Genomic DNA, 25,165 nt, shown 5'->3' with positions numbered 1-25,165 from the left:
TACATTTTCTTATCTTTCGTGGTAATGTCAACTTGTTCATCACTGCTGCTTAGGATGTTAGCCATTTGTTTACCTGTGGTCAAAAGAAGCAGTGTGTAGTGACTTGATGAGGTTTTCCTCGCCCATGGAAAGGCTGTCTCCTGCCTTGTGGCTTTATCCTGAAATATTTGACCAAGCCATCCTTTTACGAATGTTTCTAGTCACGTTGATCTGTTTTGCTGCTTTTGTGCTCCATGATTCGGCAGGTACTCCGATTTAGTTGAAGCTGGCTTCAATACAGCCAATTCAGTATTCCACTTGAACATACCATCTTATGTCCAGCAAACGTACATCCATCTTACATTTCGGTTCAAGAAAAGGTAACTGACAGGGAGAAGCAAAGAACATTGGGTTAGTAATCAGCGCCTGGTCTGAAGTAGGCATTCAATTAAAAAAATTATTTTTTAAAAATAGATGAATGGATTCTAGCTCCAACTCTGTCACGATTTACCTTAAGAGAACCTGGGCAAGTCACTTCATCACTTTGGGCCCATTTCTTCATCTGTAAAAATCCTACTTCACTGACCTCAAGTTATCATGAAGGGATTTTCACAGAAGAATCATCATCCTTGCTGGGTAACTGAGTCACAGAGAAGAGCTCAGTGGGCATCAATAATTATTGATGCCCAGACTCCACCTCTAGAGATCAGGTTTCAATTGGTCTGGGGATGGGCCCAACTTTTGTATATTGTGAAAGCTCCCATAGTGATTCTAAAGTGCAACCAGGGTTGAGAACAGCTGCCCAGAAGAAATCTTTTTAGATCTTTTTCCACCCTGTGGGAGAAATACCAATTGGGCAGCACTACAAGGCTTAAGATTTGACTAGACCTCCTTTGGATCTGTGGTGTGTTAGGGTCAGTCTTGTGAAATGCTATCTGGGAGTAGAGGGAGTCTGATTTTGGTTGGTAATACTCAATTTACATAGAAGTTCAATTTGGATTTGATAAAGCTGATATTTATATCCCTTCCTCAAATCTATGTCAATTTCTTAATTGATTTCAAACTCAGAGGAGGGGAAAGGGTGTGACAAAACCACACCAACAAATTTCACCAAGTCTAGTCCTACCTCACAGTGTCATGACGATTAAAATAAGGTAGACTCTTGAGTATGCTTTGTAAACATAATGAGCTACCCAGATATCTACTCTTATCTAAGGTTTCCCACTAGATGTAAAGTTCTGAAGAGATGGTGCGGACAGCATCACTTTGATGCCCGTTGGCAAATTACAATGCGGTACCAGTGCTGTTACTGATTTCCTGTCACACGACAGAGTATTAAAGAAAGCAGCATACTGTAGTGGAGACAGCACTGACCTGGGAATCCAGAGGCTTGGATTCAAGATTCCACCATGTGAAGTCTTTTCTTTTTAACATCTTTATTGGAGTATAATTGCTTTACAATGGTGTGTTAGTTTCTGCTCTATGACAAAGTGAACCAGTTATACGTATACATATATCCCCATATCTCCTCCCTCTTACGTCTTCCTCCCACCCTCCCTATCCCACCCCTCTAGTCCACCATGTGAAGTCTTGAACACATCTCTCTGGGCTTAAATTTTTTCATCTCTCAAACATGAGTTACCTTCAGACCTTTGACGTTTCCTTAAGCTCTAACATTCTAGGGCATGCTGATGGAACTGCTCATGAAGCTGGCAATGACTGATGTTATGAACGGGACACATCCAAGTCTTACATAGCCCCTGAAATGTTCTGGCGTCCCATGTAGTATTCTACAGAGTTAGACAAGCCATTAAAGAAGTTTCTTCCAACACTTGTTCTAAGGAGAACATCCACAACAGGGCAGGTTAGGGAGCAGTTTTATTCTCAGGAAAGATCAGTTACACCCCATGTTTCTTCTCTTGTGCCCTCAAATTTCTGAGCCCATCTTCATCAAGAGGACTTCCTATATACCAACCAGGGAAGTGCTGAGCTTTTTCCATTTCAGCAATTCTGAAACATCAGCTGTTTTGCAGAGTGTGTCTTTCCTACCCACTCTGTTTACCTCAACTCATAACCAACCATGATATTCTTCCAAATTCTGGAATCTAGAAATATGTCAAGTGTTCTAGGGTCACCAAAATAATGGCACTAAATAAGTACTGCAATATCAACGTGCTCAGTTAATACTATACTATTTTGCATCAAGATTGTATGATTCTGGACTAAATGCAAGAAGTAACTGACCCTCAGTAGCAATGTGACCTCACCAATTTTTTTTTAGAGTATGTATCCGTAAGCCTGTTAAGACTGTGGAAGCAGAAGGAACTATGGTAGAAAGGATCTGGTCTAGTTCATCTTTCATCCTTTGCATCTAGCACAGAGAGTATAAATACTAATACACGCTTAATGTATTATTCATGTATTGAAAAAATTCAATGAATAGATGAGCAATGGTATAGCAAGTAATCAGGCAAAAACCAACAGTATAAGGATTTTAGATTTTTTAAGTAAATGCTTGCCAATTAAAACTAAAATACTTTTGCTTTTCCAGAATACAGAATTAGATTCCAACAAAACACTTTTAATAAAATAAGGCACAATGTTTGATAAGGCAAAATTCACACAGACGGTTAATATTAGATCACATTCTTTTGTGTGTCCTGGGGGAAAAAAAGGAGGTATAGAATTGAAGTAGCTTAAATACTCTTTTTAGAGCATTTACCATTACAAGGTAATACATAAATTTGATGCAATAAACTATATCTTGTCCCAAAAATAAAATGTAATTGAGTAACACTGCTGAATTACATTTATTGTAACCATTGTTTTAAATATATATATATACCTACAGATATAGGTATTCTTAAGTCACAAGAATGCAAATACAGAAAATTAAGAAATCAGGTAATAAAAAATAATTTGACTAAAGTAAAAGTACATATATTTTTGATATCCTTTGTTGATACTTTAAAGTCCCAAACTTTATAAAAAGTTAAAATACTGGTTAAAATATTTCTCCCATTATATTTTTGTTTCTCATGAATACAAAGTGGGCTCAGAAATGCAACAGACACCAATTGCAGGCACACCATTTGCTCCATAATTGTTGTAAAGTGATTGTTGAGGTTAATAATCCTTCTCAGTAACACATCATTGTCAACCATTTAAGTTAGTGAAAGGATTCTCTTAAAACACCAGTTGTAGACAGAATTAACCAATTTAGTAATGCTTTTGTAGTACCAGCAATAGTGATGTCAAGCTTATCCCCAGTTTCTTCCCAAAACTGGAATTGAAAATAAGAGTTTTACCCAATTTATTCACAGCAAAAGGAAGAAAGTAACTTCTGTTGAATGCAGATGGTCTCTCCAACCATGGCTTTCTAGTATAATGGTATATAAATAATCTTCTTCATACTAACAAATTTTAATATTAACTAGATTGAATACTGTCCCTTACGATAAACTGAGACTGACCAGCAAGTGCTAGGTAAAAGTCTAGTAGCACCCAAATCAATATTACCCTGTGAGTGTTCAATAATGTGTCATGTTTGTTGTTAGTGAACTGTTATTTTCTACATCAATTCTTAGCAAATATGAACCAAGTAGAGACATAAAACGAATGGGGATATTTACATGCAAAAATATTAAACCATACCCCCTTTTTAACCCGGTATTACAAAGAAAGCACAAAACGTGCTAGGCTTCATGGCAATAATATCTTTATATGATGCTATTAATATGAATTCGTTAGGAACTTGTCATCCCTTAGTGGTAGCAGATATATTTTCTTTATATGAAAGAGAATATACTTTTTCACTGATTTTATTTCAGGGACTCTAATTCTTCTATGACAGTATGTATGATTGGGATTCCCTCTCCAAAAGCCCTAGACTCAGAGACATTAGGTCTAGTTTTAGTGGAAGGAGTCCTTCAGGATCACAGTCATTCTCCTTCAACTCAAAGCAAAGCGTCATGAGGCTGTCACACACAACTTATTAAATGACATAGTTCCCCAAACTTTGGCTCCAGCAAGGAAGATTTAAGGCACATACTTTCAAAGCACAACTGAAGGCACTGCTACCTTTAAAAAGATCATGACTATAAAATACAAAATTGGATGCTATTAAATTCATCAGATTAATGTTATAGAGTATAGTGCTTAATACAGGAACAGTGAAGGTCAAATACTTCTTTTCTGTACAGCGGGGATCAGAACTATGAATTCCAGGTCACGTTGCCTAAAACCTATACAGCAGCCTTTACTGTTGTTAATGCTCAACATAACTTCAAAACTGACTATTTTGGACTAAATGGGGAGTGATAGTTATACTGTCATAATAAAATCTCTACTTTGGATGAGAATAAAGGGAGTCATTTAGGTAAAAATTAGGTATTTCTAAATAAATGCAGCTTAACTAATTTTATACACTATATATACATATTATAACTGATAAAAAGTTCTGCCCACAAAGGGTCTTATTTAGAATAACTTTTTTTTATAAATAGCTACTGCTAAAATGTTTTTTAAGATCAAACTTAATTTGCAGTAATCATTTGCTTAGTATTTTTTCTCTTTTACATAGTGAAAAGGTAAACATTAACCAAAGGTGTACCACAAATTCCAGGTTAACAAGGTATTACTTTCTCCCTTTGGAAAGAGCAAGGCTGGGTGTAAGAAAATCCAATTATTTGCTAGCCCTTCATTATGGAGGGATGTGGACAATCTCCCACTAGCAGAAACTGAAGAAATTTAGTGATAAACAGGCTTTCAGATGGTAGGTAGTGGGCCACTTAATTTCAAAACAATTCAGTATTACTTTAAAAAACTTTCTTGGCTCAGGGATCTCCTTGGGTGTCTGGTGACTTCTCTTTCCCTGCCTTTTGTGGTTTTTAAAGATTTCTTTCATTTTACACTCCAACCATCAGCCTTTCCCTTGTCTTCTTTTGTTTAAATTGGTATTTACAATGTTTGGTAGAACTGGTCTGCAGTATTACCCTGCACTAGTGTGGACTGCTTTTAACTTTACATTAGTACAAAAATTTCTCAAGTTTGAGGTACAGTTTATAATACAAGTCTTTACTTTTACATTTGTTAACTTTAAGTTCCAAATATCAAGAATTTTAGAGTAAGAGACTCCCCCAGGAAGCATTTAGAAGTAAAATATGAACAGTAACCCTCAGATCTACCTCTACTACACAAATACAGAGAATGCTGAGAACCCTGACTAGCTTGTCCTCAGGTCAGCCAATCCCTGGCACCATGGAAGCAAAACGTTATAGTAGCTAATCTTCCTATTTCCTAAAATCCTAGGACCATTTCACTGACTCAGTTTGGTGACACTGAGAGAATTGGATTCTAGGAATAAAGATTACTAAGAATATTCAATGTTCCATTTCAATTCCAAATATTAGCACTGAAGAATTCCATTCTAAACCCATTTATGCTTTGGTTAAGTAGTTTTATCCACAGAAGTTTTGGTCACTAAAATTGTCCAAGTAGAGCAGTATCAAAAACTTACACACAAACAAGTGACTCAGCAACTAGAGAGACTTTCAATTTAAATACATAGTTAGCTATATGACTCTGGAACTGTAACTCACTTCTGGTTAATTTCTACAGTCACCAGTTATGAAAACAGGGAAGGTAGAGAAAAGAAACGGGAAAGCTTAGAAATTATTAGCAGCTCAGGAAAAGCTTAGAAATTATTAGCAGCTCTTATAAAAGGTTAGGTCAAAGATAAAAAAAAAAGATAGAACTAACAGCTAAAATGTAGACTTCAGTAAAAGTCACCAAAGAGAGCTGCATACTGATCAGAGATTTTCAAATGTACATATGGAGAAGCATAACAAACATTTTGTTGAAAGACATTTTGCTGTATACAATGTATATATCTACATTACACAGCAAAGGCTAGAAACTGTTTCTGGTTGGATCTATTTACATCTGTAAAAGATCAATCAGTGTATCTTCTGGCAAGGTTAAGCATCTATTTACATATCTACCTGTTTATTTCACAAAGACTAACTCTTAGAAGATTACCCAAGCTGTTACTTAGATCAAACTGGTAATTAATTAGGAAGGAAACCGAGGAATTTAAGCCAGAAAAATTTGGTCCTCTCAATTTATTTTACTATGAATACATTATTTTCTATGAAAATATTTTATGTATCTTACCTAAATCACTTACTTACAAAACACTTTGGGCTTGCCATTTAGGCACTGCCTAAATCATCTTTTATCTTTTATAATTTTGTAATACGCAGCCTGCTGTGGCTCAAATGGAGAAGTAAACAAAGACTTTTTATTACCTCCATTTTATGATATAATCACCCATGTACTACTCTGCTAGGCAGTAGAAAGATACTACATTACTTCTACAGACATAGTCAGAAAATTTCTGGATCAAAAGGAAAAAAGAATCTTATTACAACAGAGTGAAGGGAATCACTCTATAGCAGCGTTTCACAACTGCAGTCATGAAACTCTCATGATGTTTCATGATTTAACATATAATAAACAAACAAACTATCCTACAGTATATTTTCTTCTAAAATAAAAAATATATGTGACAAAAACCTAACATATGTACATATCATTATTATACAACTTGCTTTTAGGAAATGGTGTGCCCCAGTCATGAATGCCAGAAGTCAGAAGGGAGATCATCTGATGTCCCAATGTGTTTCTGACCTTTGTATTACTCTACAGGTAGTATTTACCAACAAACCATTACGTTATTACAGATTAGTTAGCTAACGATTGCTAATGTGTGCTATGTATTTTATTTTACAATGTCAACTTACAGTTGTACTGTTACTCAATTTTTACTGCATACTAGTTAGTAAACATTTGTCATTTCTACTGGCAATTTGTGAAACCATTTTTCTGCTGTACTTTAAGGGTATATTTAATACATTTAAAATATTTTATCAATATATTATTTTCAAAAACTACTCCATGGTTAAACTTGTTTTGGAAACTGTTCTATTGTGTAAAAACACAATGACTGCTGTGCCCAATTTTATTTCACTTGTAATGTTTCTCTAGTTTTTCTTTAAAATTAGAGGAAGTTACAGTTCAGTACACACAGGCAAAGGAGTCATACTGGACTGCTAAAACCTTTAAAATCATTTTCCCACTGCTTTAACGCAAGACATAAAGAAGTTTCCTATCTTACATCTCTTTTCTGTTAAAAGAAATCTGACAGATTTTTCCATTAAAAACTATTATTCTGGGCTTCCCTGGTGGCGCAGTGGTTGAGAGTCTGCATGCCGATGCAGGGAACACGGGTTCGTGCCCCGGTCCGGGAAGATCCCACACGCCGCGGAGCGGCTGGGCCCGTGAGCCATGGCCGCTGAGCCTGTGCGTCCGGAACCTGTGCTCTGCAACGGGAGAGGCCACAACAGTGAGAGGCCCGCGTACCACAAAAACAAAACAAAACAAAACTATTATTCTGTCTTATGATGAACAGACTGATCAAGATCGTGGCCTCCCATTAATTATAAAAGTGATTTGTTTAAACAAAAAATGAGGTTAAGGTGGCTATGAGCTCAGATGTCAGATATACAGCTGTTTACCTAGTCCCATTAAAGCATATTTTAAAGTGTTCTGCATAGTATGTCAGGTTATAGGCTGCTCTGGTATCATTTCTTGAATAAATTTCTAAATCCTTGTTATGATTAAGGCACTATTACAGTCATTGCTGGATTATACAAGGGTAACAACAATCGTATAGAACAAAGGAGCAGAAGTGAAGAGTTTTAAAACCCCACATGAAAGTTATATCCCTTACTTTACCAGTCAGTAGCTGAGAAAGGTTTAGGTCCTATGTAACCATCTGTGAGCTTATCTGAATAACTCTGTAATCTAGACATATGGGCAATACAAGAATGTAGGGCTAATCCTGTTACGGTATAGTGTTCAACCTAAACTCAAGGACAACTCTGGTAAAAATGACATCTTTGATCATTTCTATCTTCATATCAACTATCACAAGTTAACACTCATGGTTTATTATAGCACTGCTCTTCAGGATGTTCCATTCTGCTGTGTGATTCATGCAAAACTTGAGTGAAAACTGCAAACAATCAGTTAAATCTGAAACTGCCATTCAGAGTGAATTTAAAAGAATCCAAACATGGAACTGGACTCATTCCTGCTGAATGGCTAGAAACACAAAATCTTTTACACCATCTCCAACTCCGTCATGGACATTTAAGATGAAGGTACGGTTTCTAGTGAACTTCCAAGTCTATTCTCTTTTCTAACCACCTCTGCTCAGTCTTTTAGTGTTTCACACCGCCCTGCTTCCCTTTTCAACCAAGAAGAACTTTCTGCATTCTGTGTGCAGCCACACTGGCTTCATCTTCTGAGTCAGATTCACTCTGGGATGTGGAGCTGTGAGAGGCAGAGCTGCAAGGGGAAGAGCATTCCGGTGAACACAGGTAGTGCATCAGGGGGAGACGGTATTTCCCACAGAAGTCCACAAATTTAATTTGTCTGACGCAGCAATCAAAGTAGACTCCTGGAGAGAAGAAGGAATGAGGACAAAGTAATCATTACAAAGCAAAGACCCACATTTTCTTTTTCAATCCTATCTCCAGCATTCTGAAGAAATGTCTTATAGTCTTCTCTTTTGAGAATCTTAAGCAGAGGTAGTGGCTGCTCCCATAATTGTTTATAGAAATACTGGAAGGTCTTAGGGATGGACTACAAAGAGAAGGCTAGGAGATTTATCTTAAAGAGAGCTGGCGTTAAAAGGACACTATTGGGCTTCCCTGGTGGCGCAGTGGTTGAGAGTCCGCCTGCCGATGCAGGGGACACAGGTTCGTGCCCCGGTCCGGGAAGATCCCACATGCCATGGAGCGGCTGGGCCCGTGAACCATGGCTGCTGAGCCTGCGTGTCCGGAGCCTGTGCTCCGCAACGGGAGAGGCCACAACAGTGAGAGGCCCGCGTACCGCATAAAACAAAAAACAAACAAACAAAAAGGACACTATTTACTTGGCTTGTTTTCTCTGGGTGACTTGGTGGACAGTGGTTGATGGAGATTACAGGATACCTAAAGTGCCCTTTCTCCATCCCCCAAGCCCCTCCTTGGTACTACCCTAGAGTCTTGATAATGATCTTAAAGAATTAGTTGTTATACCCAAAATTTGCAGAAAGGAGACGACTTTTAGTACCCCTGTCTTTATGTATTGGGAAGGAAAAATTAAAAGTAACAAAATGCCATCCTATTTCCATAGGGTCTAAATCTACAGCTTCAAAGCTGTTTCACTACTGATCTCACTTGACTTTCATGCAATTATATATTGCTAAGTAAACTGAAACTAGTATTCAGCTCTTTTGAGTCCTAATTTAGTGCTCCTGAACTGTGGCCCTTCAGCTAAGTCAAAATACAGCTAGAGATGACAGGAAAGCAGAGGTTGCTGTTTCGTGGGCTTCTAGCTGCTCCTCCTACTAGATATTGCACATCTCTAATCCATGAAGGCTGTCACAATGGTTGCAGTATAACCGGAACCCCTAGACCCCTGCGTCCCATCACCTCTCTGGAGAAGAATCTCAACCTTTATACTCTACCTAGGATTCCTCTGGCACCAACTACCCTGTATATCACATAAGGGAACAAAATAAAAAGATGTGGTCCAAGCAAAGGAGAAACAATTTTTCTCCTATTAATTTTTTTTCCTGTTACTTCTCCATTAACTTTCTAATTTTTTGATCCTGTAGTAAGTATAATTCGTAGTTTAAAAAGGGAAATTCATGGTATGTTACTTCGAACAATTCAGAAAAGTAGACAGATTCAGTAAACTGATCAATCATTAACAATAAATCCCCCCAAATGAGTTAGCTTTCTGAAACAAATGGAAGTAATAAAATAATTATAGTTACCAAGAGCTAAAATAGTATAATACTATCTTGTCATCTGTAAGATCTCAGACTATACAAAGGCAATATCTCACAAAATAGAAAATTACTTTTGTTTAACTTAGAGTTCAGTAACTAGGGAATCTGAGGGGGAATTCACTTTAGATATTACAAAATTTTAAGCTAATAATTTAAAAAGTATTTTAGTTCCTAAGACAAATAACACAGCAGTATACTAAAGAACTCATTTAAGAAAGAAAGAAACCATTTAAGAGAGAAAAGAGACTTCTTGTAGAGGTCTATTTCTAGAAAAGGATAGATTCCAAGAGATTAGATACAGACTATGAAGCCTGAAGGTCTGGTGAGAGTGTTGTCTCTTGCCATTGTTAAAGCCAACTTCAGAAGGAGAGTTCACAGAGAAAATCTAAGTACTTCTAACTTGGCACGGCAGTCTCTACTTGTAAAAGTAAGTGGCCAGAAATGGCTCAGAGTAGTGTCATTTTTCTTTTTTAAACTAGTAGTATCTTTTTTACCTTTTAATATTCTTTGAGAAACTTAAATCACCTTCTCTCTGTTTAACATTATAACCGTTTTCAAGGCCTGACGGGACATCTGGGGAAAACCTCAGCTGGCTCTGATCATATTTATGCAGCATTTCCCTGGCACCTACAATTATCCTACAATAATAAAAACCTTTCTGTACCCCCATTAAATTGGATTTTTAAAAAAGTAGTCTTTTATGAGAGAGCCAAGATAGAATGACCTGCTATCATTCACCAACTCCCCTCCACACACTGGCACTTCAGGCCCTTCAAAATCTGGCCTCAATGTATCTTTTACTCAGCTCTAATTACTCCCTTAACTGTACATTTGAACCAAATTATTACTCAACCAACATTCTGCCCCATATTGTTTTGTTTCCTATTTTACTCTCTCCATCTGAAAAGTCTTCTATCCTCAATCAAACCATATCAAAATTCAACGCATACTTCAAGAATTGTCTCATCTTTTCCAGATCTAATAAATGTGCTCTCTCCCTCCTTTGGTTTCCAACAGTATTTTGGATTCCTACTTTACACTGTCTTACATTATATTATTTGTTTAGTTCTCTCTAAATGCTCTAAACTCAAGAAATTTTGAAGCATGGATTTAAAAGAATGGAGAATTCCAGGGTACATTCTGAAACTGGCACACATTCAGCCTATTCTCGTACACCTTGAATTGTACTCTAAAAAGGTACCTGACACTCAGAATGGTGAGTCTAAGAAAATGTCCTTCAAATAAATATGAAAGGTGGCCAAACATTTTAGAGACTCTTCTAAAGCAATTAGAACTGTTTATGCTTTCTTTCTGTTTCCTCTCATGTTACCAATTTACCTTATCCTATGACAGTTCCAAGAAAGACGAGACTTTCTGGGTATTTTCCCTGTGTATGAATCCTGAAGTACCATGAAAAGAAGAAATAAGGAAAGAAAGAAGAAAAGGAGGGAGGGAAGGAAGGAAGGAGGGAGGGAGGGAGGGAGGGAGGGAGGAAGGAAGGAAGGAAGGAAGGAAGGAAGGAAGGAAGGAAGGAAGGAAGGAAGGAAGGAAGGAAGGAATCCAGAGAGGGTGAAATGTCTTACTTTCTGGTAAAAGGGTGAAATAAGGCAAACAAACAAACTGCCTTTCTCTGAAAGAAGACAGCTAATTAAAACAACATTTAGATCATAATTTAAAAGTAACTAAATGAATGGGAAACAAGGACACTGAATTAACTTACCTCCACACTTTGGGTTTGGGCAATTGCTGGCTAAACTCAAGTATCTAAGAAGATTCCCAGGAAGATCATAGGGAGTATAGGAAATATTTCGAATTTTAATGGTCCGTGCAGCTAACTCCAGGAGAGTTGGAGGATCATACGTTAAATCTCTAACAAAACGAACAACCAATGGATTTCCTCGCAAACTCAATTCTTCCAAATGAATAAGGTTGAGGATCTCTCGAGGCAGGTATGTCAGCAAGTTATTGTGAAGACTGAGGGAACGAAGTGAATGCAACCTAGAATGAATGCAATACAAAAATCAACCACCATAAGCAAGAAAACTACTCAGAAAGTTAAGGGAAGGACTCAATTTCCCCGCAAGAATGAGCAATTAAGATTAAGGTCAATGGAAGTAAAATTAAAAGGTGCTGAAACTAAATTAGAGCCCATACTTGTATATATCATGAAGGACTTTTGCCCATGGAATCTTAGAGAGCTTAAAATACTTAGAGAGTATTCTGATGTGTTAGCTGATTTAAATGCTAGATTTAAAGGGTTTTTTTTTTTGGCATGCTTTATCATTCAGATACCTAAAAAAGGAAAGATTTCAAATGCAACAGGAATAAAGATCCTTCACATTATCTCATTAGGATAGGAATGCTTCATATCAAATATAAATCAATAAAATCCCATAAAACCTTGGGGAATCTATGCCAAAGTAATACTCTATTTTTGATTACAGAAAAGAGGCTCAACAACTATGGAAAACAGTATGGAGGTTCCTCAAAAAACTAAAAATAGAGTTGCCATATGATCCAACAATCACACTCCTGAAGATATATTCAGACAAAACTATAATTCAAAAAGATACATGCACCTCTATGTTCATAGTAGCACTATTTGCAATAGCCAAGACATGGAAACAACCTAAATGTCCATCGACAGATGACTGGATAAAGAAGATGTGGTATATATACACAGTGGAATACTACTCAGCCCTATAAAAGAATGAAATAATGCCATTTGCAGCAACATGGATGGACCTAGACATTATCATACTAAGTGAAGTAAGACAAACAGAAAGACAAACACCGTATGATATCACTTATATGTGGAATCTAAAATACGACACAAATGAACCTATCTACAAAACAGAAACAGACTCACAGACAGAGAACAGACTTCTGGTTGCCAAGGGGAAGGAGGGGTGAGGGAGGGAAGGATTGGGAGTTTGGGATTAGCAGATGCAAACTATTATATATAGGATGGATAAACAACAAAGTCGTACTGTATAGCACAGGGAGCTATATTCAATATTCTGTGCTAAACCATAACAGAATAGAATATGAAAAAAAAATGTATGTATAACTGAATCACTTTACTGTACAGCAGAAATTAATACAACATTGTAAATCAACTATACGTCAATAAAATTTTAAGAAGATAATTAAAAAAAAGAAAAGAGGCTCAACGATTTTGAGGAATATATCAGAGCATTTAAAAGTAAAATTAAAAATAAGCCACCCAATTCATAACACACCTCAGAACTTTCATTCTCATGTATCATTTACTTTGAGAACACTTAATTCTTTTCCACATACAAATCATGTGGGTGAATGCAGGATGATAATTCCTAAGCACGTATCTCTGTGTGTACATAAACTGCCTGAAAATACTCACTGTGAAAGCTGAGGAGGCACACTTTGGATTTTGTTGTCACATAATACCAAGTAATTTAGAGAAGGCAAATTTCCTAATTCTGGCGGGATTTCTTTGATGAAGTTTCCTCCAAGATATAAACACTCTAAACTGCAAAAATAAATGAAAAAAACAAAAAAACCAAAATTTGAACAAGTACCCCATTATCTTTATTACAATGAACATATATCGTTTATTCATTCCGCAAATGTTTTACTCAGGCTTTCTATGTGCTATACAGTCTCTGGAGGAATAATGCAATCTTCAGGGAGCTTATATTATAGGTAAGCAGACAAGACACACCACATTTATAATTAAATGCAAAACAAGATCCCAAATAAGCATAACATGATTAAAATACCAAAATAAGCAGAACAATCCATAAATGATATAGGAGTTTTAAAAGTAGAGAAATTAAAAAAAAAGACATTAGTTCTGATTGGAAAGGCTCCCAAAAGTGTTGTGATTTCAGCTGGACTATGAATTTAGCCCATTTAGGGTAGGAGGAAAGAGGACCTTCAGGTCGGAAGAAGGGTTTTTATGGGATAATGAGTATACCTTTTAACACATAAGAAGAGAATTCATGTTGAGGAACCCAGAGATACAGCCGGATAAAGGCCAAATTACAGGAGCCCTGTATTCGCGCTGGTGGGTTTGGATTCAATGCATTACTAGGCAATGGGAAGGCGAAAACCACTAGCTTTTTTTTGAAGAGTGGAAAAACACAGCTCAAGTTTATGTTTCTTCTTTGCTCTTATTATGGCAAATGCAGTCTTTAAGAGGCTAACTAAATTATGTAAAACTGACCACTATTATGAAATTAAAGTTCTAGATAATTATCCAGTTTTCTAATAATAAGTTAACATTTTAGACATAGCATATATTGCACCAAAATGTACTGCTGCTCCTTGTGGTGATGACTGTAGAAAGACTCTCTCCAAAAGACTTTTTTCAGTTGATGGGGGGGTGGCAGAATCAGTTCTTACTATATAAATATCAATGAAATGTATACATATAGATCTTTCCCATAACTATGTTACTTTTGTCTTCCTGTTAAATCTGCTCAGTAGACATTATCATTCTTTTAAGACACCTTTAAATGTAGGGAAAAACAGCCTACTAAACTGTTACCCAAACTTCCAGGATAAGAATTAACTGGGATACTTTTAAAGCTACAAAATCTAGGCCCTACTCAGATCCAGTAAATCAGAGTTCCAGGGGAAGGGCCTGAGAAGTGGCAGATTTTAGGGTACAAGCTGTAATGCTAAAAGAAAAAGCCAAATTACCCTGCAGAGTTATAGCTAATTACAATCCACAATTAGCATTTAAGAGCACTCTTTACCCTACAGCCCTGCCAACACTTAATATCATCACCTGCTTTAACGTTTTTATTCTACTTTTTACTATTTAGCTGGTGTGAAAAATGATACCATTCTGTACTAGTAATCTCTAATTATTAGTGACGTTTAGCATCTTTTTATGTTTTGACCATTCGTACATCTTTAGAGAATTGCGTTTCTATCCTTTACCCATTTTTCTCATGGGTTATATGGCTTTCTCTTAGCTTGTTGAGAGCTTTGTTGTTGTTAAACATATGTTCTGCATAACCTTGTTCCTCTGTGGTCTAGAGCATGGTCTATTTTTGTTCACATTTTATATGTGTAAAAAGAATGTGCAGTTATTAGGATTGAGCTTGTTAGCTGTGCAATTTAAATTTTTTATAGTGTCTCATCATTTCACCTTCTTACTCTGGTGGTTAGTTTCCTACCTGAACCATGGTTTTCCCTTTATAGTTCTGTCAATTTTTGCTCTCTTTCTCCTCAAAATATGGAAGCTATATTGAAGATACATTCAGGTTCATGATGGTTAAAATTTCTTGTTGCATCGTTCCTTAATTCACATGAAGCATTTCTCATTCTTCCTTCTAATCCATTTTGCCGTAAAATCTATCGCCTCTGATTATCAATACTGCCTACCTGTTTTTGTTAGTATTTATTTAATCCTAGCCCCACCATTTACCAGTACGAGAACTTGGGCCCATTACTAAATCTCATTATGCCCCAGTTTCCTCTTCTTTAAAATTGAATAACATTACTATATATCATATAGGCAATAAATATGAACTAGGCACCGACCATGTGCCAGGCACTATTCCAGGGAATATAATGTAAATAAGACCAAGTTCTTGACCTTAAGAAGCCTACATTTTAGTGAGAGAGACAGTAAGTCAATGAATGTATATATATTATGCCAGATAGCTTTAAGTGCTACAAAGGAAAACAGGTAATCATATGTTGATGGAAGTGATACTGTAGATAAGGTGGTCAGAAAAGGTTTCTCTTAGGAGATGACACTTTAACAGAGATCTGAATGGAATGACTGAGTGAGTACAAATCCCTGCAGTGGAAAAAAGCTTGGTGTGCTGTGAAAGAGCAACACAGCCAGTGTGGGTACATCAGGGTGACAGGTGGGGAGAGTGGTGGTCAGAGAAGTCAGAAAGGTAGCCTGGGAAAGCCAGATCACAGAGGGCCCTTCAGGCCTTAGCAAGGATTCTGAATTTATCCTAGGTAGAAGGGGTTTGAACAAAGGCCAGTTGTGTAACTTGACTTACACTTTAGAAGGGTCACTTTGGTTATTGTTTGGAAAACAGCAGGAGAAGTGGCAGGGACAGGCGAGTGCAATGGGAGGAGTGGAAGCAGGAAGACCAGACTGGAGCCTAAGGCAGTTGAATCCAGGTATGAAATGATAGAGATTTGCTTCATACATCTTTTTCTACACCTTAACTTTAAACACATTGGGGTATTTCTATTTTAAGTGTAACTCTTGCAAACAGTGCACAACCTGATTGTTGATATATTTGCACTTGTGTTTTCTTTACCATGGTATATCTCAATATCTTTTTCTCTTCTGTCTGCCTTCTGTTGTGTTCATCAAGTTTCCTTTTGTCCCACTCCATTATTTTGAACTGCACATGCTACATGTATTTTGCTAGTAGTTGCCCCTTCAATTTCCTTTGCTCTCCCTCTCACTCCCAAATATACAACCATGCTCACTTCTCTGTCATCTTCATATCATCATCCAGGATTAGTTCTACCTTGATTTGAAAATAAATTGAAACTTATTTATTCCCAATCAATAATTACTCAGTCATCAATATGTTTTACCAAATTCTCTGCTCACCACTGTTCTGGGCACTTGCTATTTCTTTTAAAGTTCATTCTTCTTGGAGTACAGCCTGTAGAAGTTCTTTCAGTAAGGACTTACAGTTGTTAATGTTTGAGTCCTTTGTCTCTGATGTTCTTATTTTTTCCCTTCACACCTGAGTAATAGCTTGGCTGGGCATAAAATTCTAGGTTGACAGTTACTTTTCCTTACCAGGAGGAAGATACTGTTCTACTATCTTATTACAGCCCATATTCCTTTGTAGGTAATCTGTTTTTTTTCTTATTAGGAATTTTTAGGGTCTTTTTTCTTTATCCTTCTTGTTCTACAGTTTTATTATGATGTGTCAAGATACCAGTTCAGAGTGCTCTCTTTCTTTAATCGTGGGAAATTCTCAGCTACTATTACTTCTGGCATTGCCTTTCCTACATTCTCTCTATTCTCCTTCTGGAATTCCTAGCAAACAGCACTTTGAACTTCAGAGTCTATTTTCCATTTCTCTTAACATTTCTTTCATACGTTCCGTTTCTTTATTTTTTTGTGCTGCATTCCAGAATGCCTCAGTAAGATCTTTTAGCTTACTGATTCGCTACGCATCAGCTGACTCCAGTCTACCATTCAGCCCACTGAGTTCCTAATTATATATTTTTATTTCTAGAAATTCCGATTGGGGTTTTCATAGTTGTCAGTTTTAAAACTTCTTATTCTTCTTTCACTGATGAAGTTCCCTCCTTTATCTCTCTGAAGTTAGGAAACAAACTTATTTTAAAGTCCTTTACAGATGGCCTTTATACATAGTTTCTCAGATACAATTTCTTCCATTTGTTGACTTTCTTATCTGTATTTCATAATCTCAGCCTTCCTTGATGTGTGGTGATTCAAAAAGCCAATTTGAATCGAAGTTTTGTCATTCTAAAAATATATTAATGAAAAAAAATAAAAATATATTAATGCTACTCTCTATTTCTTATTGTGTAAATCTTTTCAAGACTGCATTTCTCTCTTTAGATTTACAATGCTCAGTAAAAGTAAGCAGAACACTTAACCCTGATAGGCTATTTTTTTCTCCTTTAAGGATTACCTTGTGGCAAAAATCAATGGTCTGGATACAAAACTGAATTCCCCTACATATAAGTGTTTAAACACTGGTGAAAAAGGTTCCTAGGCAGGATTGTTTGAGCTTACAGATTATAAGTTACTGCTCAGCTACTGAGAAATTTCTATTTTTCAATGATGAGAGCTACTAGAACAGAATAGAAGAGAGTAGAAAATATTTGGAGTCCAAAACAGAAACTTCTCTGGAAAAAAAACAATTTTAATGAGACAGTTGGGAAAAATTTTTAGCAAACTTGGAAGTTCTTTTATAAAGGATTCAATAGTTACATAACAACTTGCAATTTAGTCTAGTGAGGGAGAAAAGAAAAGAAAGTGATGAAAGGGAAGAGTGAGTCTGAGAGCAAATATAAATATTGCCCTTCCTATATGGTTAAGTCAGGAACCAAGAGAAATTAGTGTCTGGTGGTCAGTCACTACTCAATGTCTTCTCTCAGTGTTTTGGAGTTGGTGGGGAGGTAAACAGACAGAAAGGACGCCAAACCTTAGTTGTTACTGTGACTTTGGCAGAGAAAGATCTGATGTTTTAAAATATAACCAAGTTCATGACTTCAAAACCATATAAATCTCTTTTGCAGCTGATGGGTATCATTAATTAGAGTATACAACCAGCATATTCAATTTACATTTTCAGGCTTATGTACCACTTTGAAACTCAAATAATTTCCAAAGTTCTTGGACTTAAAGCCTTTCAATGATTTGTGGGAATTAAATTTCTAAAACACACTCTACTGTTTCCAAACACGCTTTTCTATAAGGAGAAATGAAACTATTGTTGAATTTAAAGCAAAACCGTAGTGTTTAAAAGTTCTTGTATTTGTCAAAATTACACCTGTTAATCAGACGTTAAACAATTCTATTCTTTTGATGTTTGACAAATACAAAAAACATGAAAATCATTCACAAAATTTAGAGAAGAATTCTTCCTTTCTTTTTTGTCTAAGGTTAACAGACCAACCTTAAATTTGTTTCCTGAAAAGTATCTCACCTCTCCAATCCTTAGGGATACTGAAGTGGGTACCCTTCCTATAGGAAGGGCCAGTGACCCACTGGAAAAATACACTAGGGTCCACTTAGTGCCAATCAACTTAACCACAGGTGTAAGTAGGAAATGTTTTGCTTCTCCACCCAAACAAAAATGACATTCAATATAACAAAAATATACATTAGTCCCATGTTATGATTGGTTAAAGGGAGATGGAATTAAAGTGAGACAGGTTTGTACCTAAAGAGGCAGAAAATAGAAAATAAGAGAAACACAGAAAGATAAGAACCATACGTCTGTGGATAAAGAAAGTAGTTTTCTTGAGACAGCATCCCCATACTAAATCATTTTCAAATATACTCACTACAGGATTTTAAAGTCCGTTATATGTTCAAAAGTAGAAGCACAAATGGAGGAATCATCTCTTGGTTCTTGCCCCAGACTAAGGCATTGGAAGAAGTCAGAAGGAAGAATTGAGAGCCAGAGAAAAACTCAATATGACTCTAAATGGGGAAAAGAGTTTTTATTTAAACTTTACTGCTGCATTCTATTTATCATCTGGTTAGGTCGTCTCTTTTGTAAGATATCAACCTATTGCACACTAGCTTCAAAACAGTCCAGGACATTAATATTTAGCTTTTATTTCCATCACAATTCTCATATCTTTAATTTCTAAAACCACATCAGGCAGACAGTGAAAGAGGCATCATGAACAGAAAAAGGAAGGAAATCTTTTCTTACCTGAGAAGAAAAGACTGTGGGGAATGGAGCCAACGAAACTCACTTGTGCTCAAACCTACTCTCCCAGTGTCTAGCATCCTGGATGCCAAAGAATCCTGGAGCTTTTGTTTTCTTTAACAAAGTCTATTACCCGTTGGGTGATAAGTTATTAAGCTCTTCCTCAGTTAATGTCTGAGCTAGTTGAGAGGAATAAAAGTTATGAGTTCAGAAAAAGAAACAGGTCAAAATATGAATTACACCTACTTTTCCAACACTGTAAGACAAAACCAATTTTGTCCATCTACTAGCAAGTTATTATACCTACTTGTTGAAGAAGAACCTCATATTTTGATGGAAAGAATCTACACCCACAACCTCACGATTCACACTGAGCCTAATTTACTCCAGGGGAATGAAGTTAATCATAAAAATAAGATTTTCACCATCTACTTATTTGTTATACTTTAAAATCATCTTTCAAAAACCACTTTTCAAAAATTTTATCACCAGGGAAAAGGATCAACAGAATACAGAAAATATACATGAAAATACCCTGCTAAATCTGGAGGATCAAATACACCAATTAAGCTAGGAGTATTTATTTGTTATTCCCTCCTGGAAGGATGGAGGGTGGGGAGAAAGGGGACCTCTATATGGATTATATACTCTGCATTATTTTTTAAACTTCCGTTAAAGAGGGTAGATAGATTCCAAATGCCCAGAAACACCTCACTTGGTTTTAAAAGCAACATGGCATAGTAAACAATATACATCAATGTTACCAATGAGGTCTAGGGAGTCCATGTATATTCTAAGAGAAGATGGTGCTCTTGGGCAGGTACCTTAGGGTTTGAGTAACTGAACCTCTACCTCTACATTTTTGAAGCTTTAATGTATTATTTTAGTAGTAAGTAGTAAGTAGTAAGCAGCCTTTGAGGGTTGAAGCACATGAATCTCCCTGTTGCTATCTGGCCTCAAGCAAGTCACTGATACTAAATCTCAGTTTCTTCATCTGTAAAAAGAAGGGGGTGACTCAGGCCAATTGCCTAGGCTGTCTCTACTTCTAAGAGTATATTCCTACATGACCCTTTCAGCCTACATTCAACTACAGTTTATATTTGGAGCATATAACCTAAACCTTTACTGATTCTTACCAGTAAAGAGAAATACAGCAGACAACTGAAGAATGAAAACAATGACATAAAAGAGCCTACATACAATTGGAGACAAAGGTACAATGTCCAAAAACCACAGTAAACAGCCCAGAAAATCAGGTCAATCAGGAAAATGGCTTTAGCCAATCCTCCTGATCACATATTCAACAGAACAGAAGTCAGAAGAATTAGGTTCTAGCCCTTACTCTGTCACTGTGGAAAATTCATGGATTTGAAGTCAGAGATCCAGTTTGATCCAAAGGTCAAATCCAGTTCTACCACTCATTGGCTTTGTGATCTTAAGACTTTACTTCTTAGGGCTTCAGTTTCTTCTTCTCATATCACAGAGTCATTGTGAAAATTAAAAAGCATATTTAGAGAACCTACCACAGGGCTTACTGCATTGTAAGGATTCAATAAATGGCATTTTTGCCTACCTTTCTCCCCATGTGATGGTAATATTTGCTCTAAGTTTTTCTTAGTACATTAAAAAAATTCAAATGAGAATGCTGGAATTAACATCAAAATTAGAAGGAACTAAGGCTTGACAATTTTACATCTAAATCTCTCTCCAACCCTTCTATCAATATTTCTTACTATCTCTCCTAGCATCACCCTGGTATAAGCTACCATCATCTCTCATTCTACTAGAATAGCCTCCTTCCATCCAGCCTTCAAAATGTCTTCTCATCTCTCCACCTGCTCCCCGCTCCATTCTTGCACAGCAACAAGACAGATGTGCTTTTTAAAAACTCTTCCATGCGTACTTAGAATAAAATTCAAGCTTTACCATGGCCTTCAAGATATGACATGGCCTGGTCCAAATTTATATTTGCCACTTTCCCTGTTGGTCACTTCCTCACTATGCTCTAGTACAATGTCTTCCTTTCAAAATTTTGGCCTTCAGTCCTTCTTTCTGGGTTTTCATGCATGCTGTTCCTTCAATCTGGACTGATCCCATCCCACCCTCTCCTGGTTAATTCTTACTCTTCCTTTAAAAGCTCAATTCAAATGTTACTTGCTCAAAGACCAAACTAAGTTACTTTGTTTCAAGGCACTCTGTACTTCTTCACAGAACTTATAACAACTGTAATTAAATAATGAAGTTAACAGGTGTTTAATGTCTCCTCTGTTAGAATGCTCCATGAGGGAAGGATCCTGTTCACCACTGTATCCCCACCCCAGCATCTAGGACAGTGCCTGACACTGGGTAGGTACTCAATAACAATCTGTTGGTGAGTAAACAAAGGGACATCTTGTCCAAATGCCTCATTTAGCTGATTAGGAAGTTGTAGTCAGGATATGTTAAAGTGACTTGCATAAGGCTGGGACACCAAGAGTTCTTTTTTTTTTTTTTTAACAATAATAAACATTTATTTAGTGCTTATTACATGTCAAGCATAGATTTAGGCTCATTACTTTTTTTTTTAACATCTTTATTGGAGTATAATTGCTTTAAAATGGTATGTTAGTTTCTGCTTTATAACAAAGTGAATCAGTTATACATATACATATGTTCCCATATCTCTTCCCTCTTGTGTCTCCCTCCCTCCCACCCTCCCTATCCCACCCCTCTAGGTGGTCACAAAGCACGCAGCTGATCTCCCTGTGCTATGTGGCTGCTTCCCACTTGCTATCTATTTTACATCTGGTAGTGTATATATGTCCATGCCACTCTCTCACTTTGTCACAGCTTACCCTTCCCCCTCCCCATATCCTCAAGTCCATTCTCTAGTAGGTCTGTGTCTTTACTCCCGTCTTGCCCCTAGGTTCTTCAAGACCTTTTTTTTTTTTTAGATTCCATATATATGTGTTAGCATACGGTATTTGTTTTCTCTTTCTAACTTACTTCACTCTGTATGACAGACTCTAGGTCCATCCACCTCATTACAAATAACTCAATTCGTTTCTTTTTATGGCTGAGTAATATTCCATTGTATATATGTGCCACATCTTCTTTATCCATTTATATGTTGATGGACACTTAGGTTGCTTCCATGTCCTGGCTATTGTAAACAGAGCTGCAATGAACATTTTGGTACATGACTCTCTTTGAATTATGGTTTTCTCAGGGTATACGCCCAGTAGTGGGAATGCTGGGTCGTACGGTAGTTCTATTTTTAGTTTTTTAAGGAACCTCCATACTGTTCTCCATAGTGGCTGTATCAATTTACATTCCCACCAACAGTGCAAGAGGGTTCCCTTTTCTCCACACACTCTCCAGCATTTACTGTTTGTAGATTTTTTGATGATGGCCATTCTGACCTGTGTGAGATGATATCTCATTGTAGTTTTGATTTGCATTTCTCTAATGATTAATGATGTTGAGCATTCTTTCATGTGTTTGTTGGCAGTCTGTATATCTTCTTTGGAGAAATGTCTATTTAGGTCTTCTGCCCATTTTTTGATTGGGTTGTTTTTTTGATATTGAGCTGCATAAGCTGCTTGTAAATTTTGGAGATTAATCCTTTGTCAGTTGCTTCATTTGCAAATATTTTCTCCCATTCTGAGGATTGTCTTTTTGTCTTGCTTATGGTTTCCTTTGCTCTTATTCTCAGGTCAATGTTCTTTTCACTACACTTAACTCTGAGGTCCCTTTCAGCTCTAATATTCTGTTATCTCAGAAAATTCAAGAAAGGATGTGAAAATATTTTACAGATAGAAGATTCTTTTTTTTCACTTTGGACAATACACTTGCTCTTACTTTATTTCTCACTCCCCTGCAGGGCACCTTTAGGGGACTTTTGTTACCCTGCTTCTCTGCTTCCTTCTTCCATTTAATTTAACATATATTTACCGAACAATCTAGTAGATGAGGCAGATCTGCAGGCAATAATTATAATCAATAAGTGCAATGGCAGAGTGAATGAGGTACAGAAGAAGTACAGTTTAGACAATAATTAACTGTTGTCCAAGAAGCAGTAAAGAAAGGAAACAAAGAAATGACCCTCAAAACAGGTTTTGAAGGATGAACACGAGTTTGCCAGATGCAAGCAACATTCCAGACAAAGGTAACAGCAACACAGAGGCACTGTATCCATTCAACACATATTTAGTCAGTGCTTACAAGGTGCCGGTAAAGTGCACAGCTCAGTGAATTCCATAAATAGTTTTGTTGGTATCGCTACAGAAAAGATGGAGCAGGAAATGTAGTGGAAAGCAAGGATCAGATCGGAGTACCTTGTCTGTCACGCTACAAGACATAAATTTGATCTACAGGCATGGAAAACCACCCAAGACTTCGGAGCAAGGAAGGAACCTTCGGAGCAATGTTGCAAGAGGCAACCTCAGATTTACATTTGTTTGAGTATGTACTCAGTTGGGATCACTCCCCCAGACCCCAGGAGACGACAGAAAAACTGCCTGGAAGATCTGCACAGGGCAAACACAACAAACCAAATGCTGTCACGACCACGATCTTATTAGATCTTCACTACAACTCCCTGAGTTGGCAGGGCAATACTCACAGCCAAAGAGTTGAAGAAGAGCCTAGACTAAGACAGGTACGTGACAACCGAACGGCGCCCCAAGACCTGGCGCGGGGCCCCAGGACTCCCGGACACCGCCCCGGGCCTCCCTACTCTCAGGCAGGCACCCGCTCACCTCCTCAAGTTCTCGATCTCGGCTGGGATGTTCTGAAGCTGGTTGCCACCGAGGCTGAGGGTGTGCAGCGCGCGCAGGTCCAGCAGCGAGGCTGGAACCTCTTGGAAGCAGTTCCCGCTAAGGTTGAGCACGTGGAGGCTGCGGCAGAGCGGCGACTGGGCCAGGCCCTTGGGCAGTGAGCCGGGCCCGCCGAGCCGGTTGTTCTTGGCCAGCAGCGTGCGCAGGCCGCGCAGCGCCAGCAGCTCCGGCCCCAACGCGGTCAACGCGTTGCCGCTCACGTCCAACAGCTGGAGGTGCGGAAAGCCGCTGCCCAGCGCCCGCGGCAGCGACACCAGACGGTTGTGCGGCAGCAGCAGCCGCAGCAGCGCCTCCCGCGCGCCGCGCCGCTCCTCGCCCCGCGCCTCCAGCTCCGACTCCAGGGTCTCGGGGGACACGCTGAGGCGGGACAAGTTCAGTTCGGACTCCCCGGCCGTGGCCACCACCGCTCCGGCCTCCTCCATCCCGGCCGCCACAGAGCGCCGCGCGCTACCCACAGGCCGGGAGCTCCGCGGCGCCCCGGAACCTGAACCGAGCGCCGCGTCGGAAGTGGCGCGGGCGGGCGGACGCGCGCGCGCTAAGCCCGCGCGCGCCCGCCGAGTCACGCGACGCGAGGCGGCGGGGTGCGCGCGCCGCTCGGGGGCCGGGCTGCGCTGCTCGGGGGCTGGGCTTCGCTTCACGCGGCCCGCAGCGCGGACCGGGCTTGCCGGCGGGGCGGAGACCAGGCGGCCCCCAGTTACTCTCTGAACGCGGCCGGGTTTGGGCAGCCGCGGCTTATGGTCCCTGGAGTCTGGTGACCTGTCCCCGGAGTCCAGGACCGCCTCGGTAAACAGCCCGAGGACAGTTTTGCTATTTGGCGTTGAGGATTCGCGCGTCACGGTGCCCCGCCCTCTTGGTTTCCAGTTTAGGAGTGGGGCCCCTGGTCTGAGGGATTAAGCAAAAACACAGGAATTTAGTGGTGATTCAGCTCCATGACAGCAAGCCCCAGGAATTTCAAGTCCCGGGATTAACCAAGCCGACTTTGAAGTGCGAAGGCAGCTGTACTAGAAATCAGAACTCTTGGATCTTACCTCAGGTTCAGGTGTTAAATAGCCTTGTTTCCTCGGATA

General features: G+C 38.4%; 1 protein-coding gene across 1 annotated transcript; it reads right to left on the bottom strand.

The window, feature by feature from the left end:
- Window positions 1-1,565: 1,565 nt before the first annotated feature.
- Window positions 1,566-24,844, bottom strand: LRRC58 (leucine rich repeat containing 58). Its single transcript, XM_079923108.1, has 4 exons — window positions 24,021-24,844; window positions 13,266-13,394; window positions 11,604-11,881; window positions 1,566-8,503 (listed from the first exon to the last, which is right to left on the bottom strand). Exons 1-4 carry the CDS (start codon window positions 24,518-24,520, stop codon window positions 8,295-8,297), a joined length of 1,116 nt encoding a protein of 371 aa, XP_079779234.1. The 5' UTR covers window positions 24,521-24,844; the 3' UTR covers window positions 1,566-8,294.
- Window positions 24,845-25,165: the final 321 nt, after the last annotated feature.

The sequence above is a fragment of the Stenella coeruleoalba genome (assembly GCF_951394435.1).
Source record: "Stenella coeruleoalba genome assembly, chromosome: 5".
Lineage (NCBI taxonomy): Eukaryota > Metazoa > Chordata > Mammalia > Artiodactyla > Delphinidae > Stenella > Stenella coeruleoalba.
Note: the sequence above shows the minus strand (reverse complement) of the source record. Positions and strands in the feature narration are given on the sequence as shown.